The 14698-nt window shown below is 33.1% G+C and overlaps 2 protein-coding genes across 7 annotated transcripts in view; one reads left to right on the forward strand and one right to left on the reverse strand.

Annotated features, from left to right (window-relative positions):
- The window catches only part of LOC659486 (uncharacterized protein), a 169227-nt gene that overhangs the window by 124053 nt on the left and 30476 nt on the right, over positions 1–14698 (forward strand). For all 4 annotated transcript variants that reach the window (XM_015979961.2, XM_064357139.1, XM_015979960.2 and 1 more), the window contains 3 exons: positions 7931–8125; positions 10336–10561; positions 10609–10700. In XM_015979961.2, the coding sequence (XP_015835447.1) occupies positions 7931–8125; positions 10336–10561; positions 10609–10700 (513 nt within the window). The remainder of the gene's footprint in view (positions 1–7930; positions 8126–10335; positions 10562–10608; positions 10701–14698) is intronic.
- LOC135265263 (uncharacterized) lies at positions 79–4638 on the reverse strand. 3 transcript variants are annotated; one of them, XM_064357141.1, is made up of 3 exons: positions 4247–4609; positions 2999–3794; positions 79–1195 (listed from the first exon to the last, which is right to left on the reverse strand). In XM_064357141.1, exon 2 carries the CDS (start codon positions 3742–3744, stop codon positions 3001–3003), a length of 744 nt encoding a protein of 247 aa, XP_064213211.1. In that variant the 5' UTR covers positions 3745–3794; positions 4247–4609; the 3' UTR covers positions 79–1195; positions 2999–3000. The 3 variants fall into 3 exon arrangements, with proteins under 3 accessions (XP_064213211.1, XP_064213210.1, XP_064213212.1); XM_064357140.1 differs by having other exon boundaries at positions 79–3794; positions 4247–4638; XM_064357142.1 differs by having other exon boundaries at positions 79–3794; positions 4247–4614.

A 14698-nucleotide genomic window follows, 5' to 3' on the forward strand; every position in this document is an offset into this window, starting at 1 on the left:
TTAATTTTATAATTATATTTCGCGCCTCGTCCTCTAGATCACTATGTAGATGTTTAAAGCTGTTGCAACAAGCACATCTCGTTTTCTCAATAATTTTCTATATTGTTACAAGAAATTACAAGATTGGTAAAGGTAGCATTACAACAAAAAGAACAATCCTTAAGTATAAAATGTAAAGGAATATTCATAGGGTTCACGTGAGAACTGCATTGGCGAAAATCTCTTTATGAATGAGAGGCTTATTATAAAATGTCGCAAAAACTCTCGAGGTTGCTGACCACCCGGCTGTTTTCCTAATTAAATCGAGGCTTATCCCTTTTCGCGCAGCAGCTGAAGTGGCTGCGTGTCTGGTGCTGTGCGCCGTGTATATTGAGGTATCCACTCCACTTTCTGCTAGCACCATTTTAATCCATCGACTCAGAGACTGCGTTGATGCTGGATGAAATGGCTTCCGGTGGGTCAAAAACAGTCGAGTCTCACCAGACGACCGGAGCAGCTCGGTTCTTTCGAGATAACATGAAAGAGTACTAACGACACAGAGCAGCGGTTTTTTCTTAAATTTCGGGAGTCTTAGCAGTGGTTGAAATTTGTGGGGACCAGATGTTTTAATGACATCAGGAATTCTAATTTCTACTCCTTCCGCAGAGAAAAGGATATTATTAATTCTGATAGCAGCCAATGTTTGTACTCGGTGGGCAGTGACAAGCGCCATAAGAGTAGCCAATTTCCGTGTTATGAGCTCCAAACTCAACTCTTGGTTGGCCCCCAAGCGTTCGAAATAATCTAAGACCACTGCGGGGTCCCACGTTACGTCATATTTGGGTTTCGAGGGTTTTATTCTGTAGACCCCTCTCAGAAAACGCTTTATACGATGATCCTTCCCCACTTCGGGTGATAACAGCAAGGCCAGTGCAGAGCGGCACGTGTTTAGCGTATTGTACGAAGCTCCTTGATGAAAACGACAGGATAGGAACGTTAAAATGTTTTGAACCGTGAAGTCCAAGCAGTTGTGACCATTCCTTTGGCAGAACTCCCACCATAACTTTAGCTCGCAGGTGTATTGTTTCAGAGAGCCTTTGGCGAGGGAAGACAGGGTTACCTTCGTAGCTTCGCGAGGGACGCCTTGTTTCCTTAAACCTTTTTCGACAAGAGTCCTGCCACCAGGGAAAGCTTCTGATGCAGAGGGTGAGGTACTCTGTGTGAAGTAAGGAGTAAGTTAGTATCGGGTTCAAAGAAAATTGGCTCTTTTCTGAGAAGTGATGTAAAAATTGGAAACCAAGGCTGTGTTGGCCAGTATGGCACCACTAGAATGCCTCGTGCTCGGTCAGAAACAATTTTTTGTAGACAATGAGCTACCAAGGAGAAGGGGGGAAAGCATAAAATTTTAAGTCTGTCCAGGGGACCGTAAAGGCATCCACTACTTCTGCCTCTGGGTCTCGGAACCAGGAAAAGAATCTTCTACACTTAGTATTATTGCGAGACGCGAATAAATCGACTTCGGGAATTTGGAAAAATGTGCAAATCTTTCTGAAGGCGTATGGTGCCAATTCAAATTCTGTTTCCGGAGATAACCGCCGAGACTCCCAATCGGCTTCGGTGTTATGAGAGGATTTGATATAGGATGCAAATATCCACAATTTTCGTTCTTCACACCACTGCCAAATTTCTTTGGCCAACGCATGAAGATGTGGGTGTTTAACACCCCCCATTCTGTTAATATAGGCGACTGCTGTAGTATTGTCAATCCGCAGAAGAACGCAACACCCCGATAGGTTTTTAGCAAAACATTTGAGACCAAAGCTTGCTGCCAACAGCTCCAGAAAATTAATATGTTTTGATCTTTCTTTTTCATTCCAATGACCATGTGTGGACTCCCCTCCACAAAAGATCCCCCAGCCTGAGAGCGAGGCGTCACTAAAAATTTCTAGTACAAATTTTGGGGGCAAAAGAGACTTGCGGGAAGAAATATGGACCTCCCACCAGTTAAGATCCTCCCTAACATATTGCGGAATGAACATAATTTGACTGTAATTGCCGTGAGTGTTCTTCAACGCTAAATATTTAGCTCGTTCTAATGACTTTGTATACAACTGACCATAGCTAATAGCCGGACATGCAGCTACTAACGTACCAATCATTTTTGCGAACTCCCTAACTGAGCATTGCGACTGTCTTTTAACCTTCTTTGCAAGCTTAGTGATACATTGTTGTTTGTCTAGCGGAAGTCTCACCGTCATATTGGAACTGTCGTAGATGAAACCGAGATAACGAACTGTCTGATTGGGAGTCAATTGACTCTTTTCATAGTTAATAAGAAAACCCAGTCCTTCCAACATTTTGCAGGTCATTGATATGTTGTGTAAGCTTTGCAAATATGAGTTATCCATTAGCAAGAAATCGTCGAGGTATAAGACCGACAGAAGATTGTGAGATCTTAAATACGCTACTAGGGGTTTCATTTGGTGAAGACATACGGTGCTGTGCTGAGGCCGAACGGCATACAGGTATATTCATAAAGTCTACCTAGGAAGGTAAAGCGAAGATATTTTCTGTGGCACTTTTGGATGGGAATGAGATGATAAGCATCTTTAAGATCTATCACCGCCATAAAGCAGTTTCGAGAAAGCAATTTGCAAACCACCTTGTGGTCTTCTATTTTAAAGTGGGTGGTTTCTACAAAGTGATTGAGCTGTTTTAGGTTAAGAATTAACCTACTAGCACCGTTTTTCTTGGGCACAAGAAAAACATTTGATACAAACTGCTTTGGCTCGGCCGTGCACTGCCGAATTGCTCCACAATCTAGTAATTTGTTTAGCTGAACTTGAAGGATAGATTTCTCCTTGAAAGACCAGTCGCGTTCTTTTGGAGGTCTTTCTTGATACGGTTTTTGGTGAAAGGGTATGGCGTACCCCTGTGTCCATGATAAAATGGTAGGGTCCGAAGTTATTTGACGCCATTGATCGGTGAAAAACTTTAAGCGACCGCAGTACGACCCTACCTTTAATGTTTCCTCCTCGGAGGTTCGGTTCTCGACGTTCGAGGCCGATAATAAGGATTGCGTCGCGTTTGGTCTTCTCTCCCCGTCTTCGGTTGTCGTTTGCTCCGCGATTGATTGTGTCTGCCTCGGCTCTGGGAGTATTGGCGAGGCAGACTCTTCGAGTTTAAATTATATTGAGTCTTTCCGGTGTTGATCTTTGCTTTAGGTATCTTTAATTCCTCGGATGTCTTTTCGAGGGCGCGAGTCGTCTTCATACGCTCGCTAAGGTTATCACCGAAAAGCCACCCGTCGACCGGTGTTTCCGTCAGTGTTGATTTAAAGGTTTTATTAATGCCTGCTGAAGCCAGGATTCTACGGGATTGGGACTCAGCAAAGTGGACGGAGGCCAGGAGTTTCCCCGCGTCACCCAGTAACTCGATTAGCTGTGAGGTGGTCCCTCCTTCTTCTTGAAGACAGAAAGTAAGGGCAGTACCAACCGCCCCCATTGCGGCGCCCAATTGAGCTTGCACGTGGGCAAGTCTCTCGTCCCGTTCGGAATGCTGCTGCGTTATGGCCCTTTTCACTTCCGCATTCAATTTTGGGGCTTGGACCAACTTACAATTTGCGATTGGAGGATATTTTTGTAACAAATCTTTGATTTCTTCCGTGTCCAGGCCTTTCTGCAAGGTTTGCTCCCAAACTTGCGCCACTTCTTCGTGAATGGGTTTTCCCATCATTTCCGATGGGGGGCTTTGAGATCCCAGCATTTTCCGGATTTCTGGCGGCAATTTCTTGAGGGTTTTATCCTCCTCATTCCCTGGAAGAGGACAACAAGGTTTAAGGTTAGCTCTCGTTATCCCAAGGGCAAAAATAACGGGAAAAACCAAGGAAACACTCGTTGGGCACAAGTTACCAATCAAAACTCGTTGACTGGATTTGAAACAAGGACGGAAGAGTCCAAGACTGGGTAATATTCGCGCCCTCCTCAAAACTCGTTGAGTGAGGCTCCCGCCCGTCTGCGTCAATGCAAGTTACTCAAGTCTCGTTGAGACAATTGCATAGCATTGGAGACTCAAAACTCGTTGAGTTATTTGCATTGCATTGGGTACTCAAAACTCGTTGAGTCCAACTTACAGTCGCATTGAACACTCAAAAACTCGTTGAGTGTGATGTGATTCCATTCTGTAGGTTACTCAAAACTCGTTGAGTTACGTAATGAAAAGTCGTGCAACAGGCACTGTAACCTTCAAAATAATTTCTGAGACTCACCCTGCACTGATTTCTCCGAGTCCGGAGATGTGGAACGTTCCCCCTTGCTGCTTGAGGAGCGATTTGAGCTGGTATCGCTTCCACGTGGTTGGTTACGTGTACTATAATGGCGGCGATTTTCTTTCAACCTTTTCTTACCGGTAAGGCGTTTGACGTCTTTTAGGGCCTTCTTGAGTTGTTTGCGAATGACGACCAGGTCAGAGCCCTCCGACGAGTCCGATGAGCTCGAAGACGAACTGCGTTTCCGTTTTTTTTACTACCCATTTTCCGAAAACGATGTGCACCATCCGACACACAAATGAGTAATGACAAAGCGCCGCGAGAGGGAGTATCAGGTGACAGGGCGCGCAAATTTATTTGCTTTGAAGTGTGTGCTACCATCTAACGGAAATGGGTATACTACATAGTGATCTAGAGGACGAGGCGCGAAATATAATCATAAATTTGATGCTTCTGAACCGAAACATAATTGCAAAAGTTATGTATCACATGAAGTTTTTTTGTAATAACTTTTTTAAATAAATTGATTTCTCTTAATACTATATCTGTAAATTTAATGACTGTGACAACATTTTACAACAAATGTTATAATTCGTTCTAAAACTCAAAAATTCATTTTAAAAGTTATTTTCCTTTTTCTATTTTCCAGTTAAGTTTTAACTACGAACTAAACTAAAACAACTAAAATACTGTTTGTCTATACAGCGTGCTTAAAAACTGGAGCACCAACTCAGTGCTACGTTCTTGTGAAGCTTATTTATAGTGTATTAGTGATATTTTAAGAAATCTGAAGCTCCAAACTTATTTTGTTAACGTCTTCAGTTTCATTTACTTCTTACTGTTCTTATGTTTTACACTAAATAATCTTTTCCTAACATAATGATGAGTAATTATTTTTAAATTGAAAATCAGCCTTTTGTAGTTTTTTGAATTTAATAAAATTAAAATTAATCAAAAAATTAAAAATTTGTGGAGATGTCAACTCTGAGTATTATTTCTTGAGAAACCGTTTCAAAAATAATTCTTTTTTATTGTTGATCAAATTTTGCAATTCTGCAATTTCGATGTTAGACAATGTTGCCACATTACTAGCAATCACATTCACACACCATGAGTTGGTGCGCCGATTTTTGAGCACCCGTATCCCGTTTATTATTATAATACAGGGTGATTCAAAAGTGACGGACAAACTCTCGTAATAAAAAACGTTTAGTTAAGCACAAAAATGAAGTCAGATTTTTTCAAGCAGCTTAATTTTGACATATTTCTTAATTAGTTTTTCTTAACAACGACAGTATCGATTTTTGCTCTTTTGTTTCCTATGATGTCGAATTTAATTTATTGTTAAATTTGAACGTTTTTTAATTGTTTTGTACATCATAAGACATTAATTGTTGTTTTTTTTACCAGGTATTTGTTTAATGTTTCAAGAGCTGTCCTTGCCGCTAACTAAAGTCAAAAATATGATCTGCAATACCAAAAACTTAATTTAAAAAGTTAAAAATTTAACTTTGAAGAGCTATTCATATAATATCTCATGAAAAAGACTTTTTGTCATCGAAACTTTTAATTCATTTTAATGTGCTTTATCAGCACCCGAGATATTGTCCGGTACTTTTGAATCATCCTGTATATTAATATATTATTATAATATATATAATAATAAAAAGATTTGTGATGTATGGCACTTTATAAAAGAAATTTGATATTTTCCACATCACAAACTATTTTTATGTTCCAAGAAAGTTGTAGAAATACAACAGGAAAAAAGTGAACTATTTTATAGTTTATTTTATGTCACAGTTACACAAATGCGCACTTTTGATTTTTTTACAATTGTAGAAGTCTAAAATTAAAGGTAACAAGTGATAATGCTGAAGATTTCAGTTTCGTATTTTAACATTTATTGGAGAAAAAGAAATAATTAAGATGCTTAGGGGCAGCAATATCATACAAGAGTTTAAGAGAATATATAAAAAATTATTTTCATTTTTATTCTTTTTACATTTCATTTAATTTTAAGTCTTTTTTATTAATTATACAGGGTGCTCAAAAACTGGCGCACCTACTCAGTGGTACGCTGTTGAGAAGCATGTGTAGATCACGGAAAAAATCTTGAAAAAATTCCTAATGTCATATTTTAAAAAATATGGAGCTACAAACTTATTTTGTAAACTTTTTCAGTTTTCATTATTTTTTAATAGTTTTATGTTTCACACTAAGTAATCGTTCCCTAACACAACAATGAATAATTATTTTTAAATTTCCTATCAGACTTTAGCAGATTTTTTAATTAAAAAAAATAAAATTCGTCAAAAAAAATCACAATTTGTAGATGTGTCAACACTGGGAATTATTACCTAGGAAACCGTTTCAAAAATAATTTATTTTTATTGTTGATTAAGTTCTATTGCGATTATGACTGTTAGACAAGGTTGCCACATATCATTTAATTAAAATTCGTTATTTATCAATAATTTTAATACAAAGAATTTTTTTTAATTTTACCTTTATATGTAAGCAATTCTCTACCACATTCCAATGAGTTGGTGCGCCGGTTTTTGAGCACTCGGTATATACAGCGTGACTTTTAAAAAAAATATTGACAATACTGAGTTATTGGCCTCCTTGCTAGCTTATTACATGGAGCTGTTTTTTTTTCACTTCTTGTTTTTTCACTTTTTAGTTTTTCTCTGTATTCGTTTGTTTATTTTTATTTTTGATTAGTTTTATATTTTTTATTATTATTTTGGGGGTTGTGTTGAATAGCTTTCGGCTAGACTTTGTCCTACAGAGTTTAAATAAAAATTTAAATTATTTATTTTTTACGCAAAGAAAATCCAACTAGAACTACAGTTTACGTGGTTTTTTTTTCTATAAAATTATTACTATTATTATTATTATCAGTCATTTTAGTCATTTGTATTTCAGAAAAGATGAATTGTATTTACAAGTGGCTGGAATACACTTGATACCTTATCGGAGTAGTTTTACATTTAATATAATTTTTTTGTAATTTTTTTTCTTATTTTTCATTAGAATTTTAACCAACAAAAATGAGCTATTATTAATTCTAACGATCTTCTGACTGTTTCTTCTTGTATCATCTCTTGTACATCTGTAATATTTCCTCATGAAAACTTTCTTTATATTTATCGATACGTTACTACGCAAAAATTTTCTGTAAAAGGAATCAAAGTAAGAGTAAAAAATATTATTTTTTAAAGGACATATTTCAGAACTTTATACAAAGAAAAAATCTCGAATGGTTTCCTGTGTAGCTCTCAGCTTTTTTGTACTCCTATCAACTGAAATCGTTTTCATATGTACATACAGATACTATTTAAATGTATTGAAGTAGCGTAAAAGCAATAGTAGATCACAAAAAAATATTTTGAGAAAAAAAGATTAATAAAACCATGATAAATCTTCATATTTACACTAATTTTATTTAAAGTAGAATTTCGTTGTAGATTAGTGTAATTTGCGTCCTGCTAAGTGATAACTAAAAACCAAAGACATTTTATCTATATATATCAATCGAATTTCTATTGATTAGCAAAAAATCTCCGCTTCTGGCGATTAATCTTCCACGAGCCATTTTCCAGATTGCTACAACTGTCTAATTTTTAATCTGTTACGAGATGAAGCCAGGCTAAGTGATTGTCTTTGCGTTTTTTGCAGGTTGGCAGTGTGTCTCGGACGCCTCCAGCGAAAGAAAACGGTTCAGCCCCGAACTCAAGTCCAGATTTAGAAAATCATGAAGTCGAAGCAGAATTACTTGTGTCTTCGATCCCGAAGCAATCGACAGGTTTTTTCGACAAACTTCTAAGACTCATTAAGAAATTATTTAGTACTCATCAGTTTCAAAATGAACAGGTGAGTCCTCCCTCTGATTGGAAACGACATTTCGGTGACGAGTTTGCCAAAGTTTGATTGAAATTTTCCAGCTTGGAAAATTTTTGCTTCAATTTTAAATATTCCAAATTGCAAGTCTAATAATAGTATTACGCAATAAGAAAGCTTACGTTTTGCTGTGACAGCAAAAAATTGATGGTGTTTGAAACTTTGTTATAAAGCTTGAGTTTCTCTTTCTGCGCTTCATTAAGTTGGCACAATTCTCGGAGCTTTTTGTAGTTTAGTGGGAAAGTTGCGGTGCCGTAAGGAAGCTAGGATAAAAATTAGGTCCACGCTTGTAACTTTCTGCATTAATTAGGAATATACAAGATGATTCTTCTTTAACCTTCAGTAGAAACTTTTTAACATCTAATATAGTAATGAAATTTTGTTTTAGCAATACCTGTTCTGTAAGTCACCATTCACTGACAAATGTCTTTCATTGTAAGCGGCACTTTTTAGTCAGGTGCAAGTTTCCATGGTTACCCTACAATAATATTTTACTTACAGTCCGTGGGCTGTAAGTAAATATTACATACCAACGTATGCCACTTGAAATACCTTCAGAACAGTGTTGAAGCGTTGATTTTACAACAAATGTTGATTTAAAGTGATGTTTTTTGTTTTGAATCTAACGCAAAACAAACCCTACCCAAATTTTTAATTTAACAACAATCTGACACGTTTATTGATTTTTCATAAAAATACATAAAAAATACAAAATAAATGCAAAAAATACAAAAATATATAAATGAAATACAAAATAAAAATGTTCTATTTTTTCTTATTTGTGCAGGTATTGCTGGAAATATTAGCTTAATAACCATAAACTCTAAGTTTTTTGTTTGGTCTCAAACGCTTAGTAAACCCTCAGTACTCTCGGTTTCTCAATATTGCATTCTCGACAAAAAAAATCGCACTTACAGTTTACGGTATGTAATATACTATTACAATCCAAATCGACCTTTCTGAGTTTAACTAAATTATTTTTAAACAGGGTGAACTTCCAAAAGTACTAGAAATTGGCGCAAACTTTGAAATGAGTAAAAATGTATTCTAATTGTTAGTAATTATTTGTTATAGTTTTTAATGTACGAGTATGTTAATTTTTTTTGCTAACTTTTTATTTGCAGGGGTTCATTCGAAACATTACAGCTTTTGAACGCTTTGACTTAATGAATATTTTTATTTACATTTGATAATCAAAAGTTCGAAGAGTCTTTTGAAATCTGTCAATTTTTAAGATTAGTATCATTTTTTGAAAAATTTGAAAAATTTATACAGCACAGTTTTTTCAAAAAGAATCACCCTGTTTATTTAATGCTAATCAAAAGAACATCGATTTTTATAGTGACTTTTATCAACTTTTTGATGTAATCGTAAAAACGAATTTTAGCTGATTATTTCTAATTTTAATCGAGTAAACTTTTTTAAAAATGCGATAAAGTTGTACTACTAATTGATATAAATGTTTAATTTGCTCACCATTTTCATTCAAGAAGTTGAAAATTCGATGGTAAGCTGACTGAGTCAATTTACACAGGATAAATAAAAGAATAATCCTGTATAATTTAAAAAAATACTTCTGCACAGCAAAAGCTTCAGTGGCGTCTTCTCTTTTAATAGGTTTTCAACAAGGAAAAACTTTTCTTATTATGTGACCTACATAGTTGTTAACCTTTAACAGAGAACCTGGCAACAAATGGAGCCTAATTTTTTTTAACAAACTAAAAAATTGTTGCCTCCTTACAGCCTTTACAGTTTTTATTTACACTTAAACACGGAATGTTTTTATTTGCTTAATTTGCAAATATGATATGGAAAGAACAATGCTGGAATTCTTAAGCCGAGTTGAAATGGCATCTGTCTCCTTATCTCGAGGAAATGAGATCCCATTACTTTGTGTAAGCATTAATTAATATTAAAACTCCATTTGGGGCGAAATTGCACAGGAAAAGGATTAACATAAAATCACACTTCTTCATTAAACTTTTTAATCGCTAAATTAAAGTACAACAAATGCTGTGAGAAAGTTAGTCGCCGAATAAAATTTTGAACAGGCATTCACTCCCTTCCTCTCCGAATTTATATCTTTCTTTGCAAAGCCTTTCTTTACTTTGAAACTTCTCAATCCGAGTAGTGCAGAAATTGTTTTGAATTAAGTCTGGTGAAATATTTGATTCTTGTTTCAGGTTGAAATGCTATACCAGCGATATTTCCTAAAAATGAATCAAAGCAATATGACGAATTTGATATCTCTCCTACTCTTGTTATGCGTCGGCTTTCTCCTCTTCGCTGCTATTGATATCGTAATGGTACACCACTCAGAAACAGATACACTTCAAGAACACTCATTCCGATTAGACAAATCACTTGTACTCATTTGCACGTCCGGCTGTTGTATTGCAATTTATGGAGGTAAGTCCCTCAGAGTAATTCGAGCCGTAACTACAACTCGTTTACAGTTCTTTTAGCGGTTCTCTCCAAGCCTGCGATGAACGAGGTGTACCTGATAATTATTTCCTACTTTATTCTAGTCACATTTCTTACGTTAGAGGTAAGAATTCGCTAGTAAATTAAGTTTTCATTTAAACAGATTAATAATTTCCGACAAGATAAATTTGTTAAAAAGGATCTATTTTAATTAAAACTTCTTAATGGTTTCTTTAACATGTTTAACAATCTCAGGTTGGGGTTTATAAGAACTTGCTTGACAAAGTTCTAGACACAGTTTAGGAAAATCAATATTTGTTGTGTGTGGAAGATGGATTATCGTGCGGTTAGAGCGGGATTCTTTGAACTTTATTACGGAGGCACAATTAACTTGGCCAGAATGCTCCAGAAAAGATTAACTGCCACAGACCGGCAAAAAAAATTTTAACCACATTTTCCCGGCGCATCCACCATTTTTACAAATATTTTCAACTACAATTATTATAATAAAACTTTATTTAAAGAACGAAGTCTAACGTAAAAACAAACAGAAAAAATTGTTTGGGCCTAATTTAAATTAAAGTAAATTATAAATTTTTTTTTCGACACTGATTGTTTCTTTTTTTAATCGATCAGTGTCTGTTTTTCTTGTTGTAAACAGCAATAATCAAATATTTTTATGCCAAAAACTTTGGTACCTCTTTCAGTAAGACTTTAAATCATGATGGAAAACGTTCACCATTTCATCGCTTAAGTTTCTCAAGTTTTGTTAAGCTAATTTTATTACAAACAAAACAAAAGTTATTTTGGGCTTAATCTGCATTCACTTGACGATATTTGAAAGCACACAAGATGTTTAACAATTAGATTATCACAAAAATAACGAACGCCAAACTTGACACCAAAAACAATTTTTCAAAATTTTTGGTAAACATATTAAAAAAACTATTAGCTGTTTCAAAACTATAAAGACGCCAACGTCGCATTTTCTCTCAAAATTTGCTGTTGTATATTATTCATGCACTTCAAAAAAGTAATAGCTAATGTAGTTTAGACTTTCAATAAGAGATCTGATTATTATAAACTATTTCACAATTTTTTCAATCTTATTTACAAAAATTATTTGGTAAAATGCGACGTTGACGTTTTTGTAGTTTTTAAACAGCTAATAGACACGATAGATTAATGTGGCATATATTTTAGTGATCATATATTCTATAAACAGAAAACTAAGTCGTATTAATTTTTTCTTGGTAAAATTCGTTTTTTGTAAATAGTGTAAGTATTTTAAAAAAAAACAAAAGGAACAATATATATTTCACATAATACAGGGTCACAAAAAGTGTGGATATGTTACGGCCAATGTGGAAACTTGAGTATTTTGTTAACTAGGTAAAGCATTGGTTATTTTGTGTTACGAGAAAATTTGGTTTTTAGATTAACTAAACTAAACAACCTTCAATAATTTTTAAACTATCTAGTTAACTTGTCTTTCAGTTTGTAAACTATCCGCTGTTTTAGTTAAACCTGCGTTAACTATTAAAATAGCCAAATATTTGGCTAGCTTACAAACTAACCAGCTAATTTACTCATTAGCCGTAACCCGTAACAGATACAGTTAAATATTATGAAAACTATTTATCAAACATATTGAAATGTAGTTTGTGCATTAAAGCATTCACATTCTATTGTCTCAGTTATTTATCAAATTTCTATCTCTATTTATTCTGGAGATACAAGGCTAACTTTTTTTAATGGCAAAAAGGGTCAAATTTAATATTTATAAGAAAAGTTCTTTGATGTAACACATGTATACCTTATGCAACTTATCAAAATAATAAAAAAAATTTAAATGTAAAATTTTGTTAGACTTAAAAGCTTTAAAGGTGGTCATAATCTACGGTAATACAGAATTACTTTCTTCATTTGTTCTCTCAAAGTTTTTATAAATTTTAGAAGTCTAATTTGTAAGTAAAAATATTTAAAAAAGAATGAGATTAAAGAAAAACATTATTTTTCTATGTTTAGTTTCTCAAATGTGTGTTTTTTACTACACCCAAAATATTAGTGTACTTTTCCTTGTTTTCGTTACTTTTTGTCTTAAACTTATTTTGTTTAGATTCTGAATCTGAATTTGAAATGTTATGAGAAACGATGTTAAATATTTTAATATAAAAGTTTTATGTGCGTAAGAAGTCAGAAAACGTTTTGAGAGAACACATAATGTCTCAAATTATATCACTTAATTTAAATAATTTGAAAGTTGGATTCGATAAAATTGTGTAACGAAATAATTGTATTGTAATCAAAAATTTTCAAATTTATTTTCTTTTCTTTCTCTTTTCTGGGAAAATACATAAATGCAATATTTATAATTGACTGCAAAGTAGATTAGACTCAAACTTTAACTATAGACCATTCTGTAGAAAATAAAATACTACAAATTCCAAAAAAAAATATAGTGTACAATTAAATATTATAAAAACTATTCATCAAAACTTATTGAAATTTGGTCTGTGCTTTAAAGCATTCAAATTCTATTGTCTCAGTTATTTATCAAATTTCTATCTTTATTTATTCTGGAGATACAAGACTTACTTTTTTTAATGGCAAAAAGGGTCAAATTTAATTTATAAGAATAATTATAAGAAAAATTCTTTGATGTAACACATGCATACCTTATGCAATTTATCGAAATAATAAAAATTTTTAAAATGTAAAATTTTGTTAGACTTAAAAGTTTTAGGGTGGTGATAATCTACGGTAATACAGAATTACTTTCTTCATTTGTTCTCTCAAAGTTTTTATAAATTTTAGAAGTCTAATTTGTAAGTAAAAATATTTAAAAAACGAATGGGATTAAAGAAAAACATTATTTTTCTATGTTTAGTTTCTCAAATGTGTGTTTTTTACTACACCCAAAATATTAGTGTACTTTTCCTTGTTTTCGTTACTTTTTGTCTTAAACTTATTTTGTTTAGATTCTGAATCTGAATTTGAAATGTTATGAGAAACGATGTTAAATATTTTAATATGAAAGTTTTATGTGCGTAACAAGTCAGAAAACATTTTGAGAGAACACATAATGTCTCAAATTATCTCACTTAATTTAAATAAGTTGAAAGTTGGATTCGATAAAATTGTGTAACGAAATAGTTGTATTGTAATCAAAAATTTTCAAATTTATTTTCTTTTCTTTCTCTTTTCTGGGAAAATACATAAATGCAATATTTATAATTGACTGCAAAGTAGATTAGACTCAAACTTTAACTATAGACCATTCTGTAGAAAATAAAATACTACAAATTCCAAAAAAAAATATATAGTGTACAGTTAAATATTATAAAAACTATTCATCAAAACTTATCGAAATTTGGTCTGTGCTTTAAAGCATTCAAATTCTATTGTCTCAGTTATTTATCAAATTTCTATCTTTATTTATTCTGGAGATACAAGACTTACTTTTTTTAATGGCAAAAAGGGTCAAATTTAATTTATAAGAATAATTATAAGAAAAATTCTTTGATGTAACACATGCATACCTTATGCAATTTATCGAAATAATAAAAATTTTTAAAATGTAAAATTTTGTTAGACTTAAAAGTTTTAGGGTGGTGATAATCTATGGTAATACAGAATTACTTTCTTCATTTGTTCTCTCAAAGTTTTTATAAATTTTAGAAGTCTAATTTGTAAGTAAAAATATTTAAAAAACGAATGGGATTAAAGAAAAACATTATTTTTCTATGTTTAGTTTCTCAAATGTGTGTTTTTTACTACACCCAAAATATTAGTGTACTTTTCCTTGTTTTCGTTACTTTTTGTCTTAAACTTATTTTGTTTAGATTCTGAATCTGAATTTGAAATGTTATGAGAAACGATGTTAAATATTTTAATATGAAAGTTTTATGTGCGTAACAAGTCAGAAAACGTTTTGAGAGAACACATAATGTCTCAAATTATCTCACTTAATTTAAATAAGTTGAAAGTTGGATTCGATAAAATTGTGTAACGAAATAATTGTATTGTAATCAAAAATTTTCAAATTCATTTTCTTTTCTTCCTCTTTTCTGGGAAAATACATAAATGTAATATTTATAATTGACTGCAAAGTAGATTAGA

Source organism: Tribolium castaneum, chromosome 5, assembly GCF_031307605.1.
Source record: "Tribolium castaneum strain GA2 chromosome 5, icTriCast1.1, whole genome shotgun sequence".
In the NCBI taxonomy this organism is placed as follows: Eukaryota; Metazoa; Arthropoda; class Insecta; order Coleoptera; family Tenebrionidae; genus Tribolium; species Tribolium castaneum.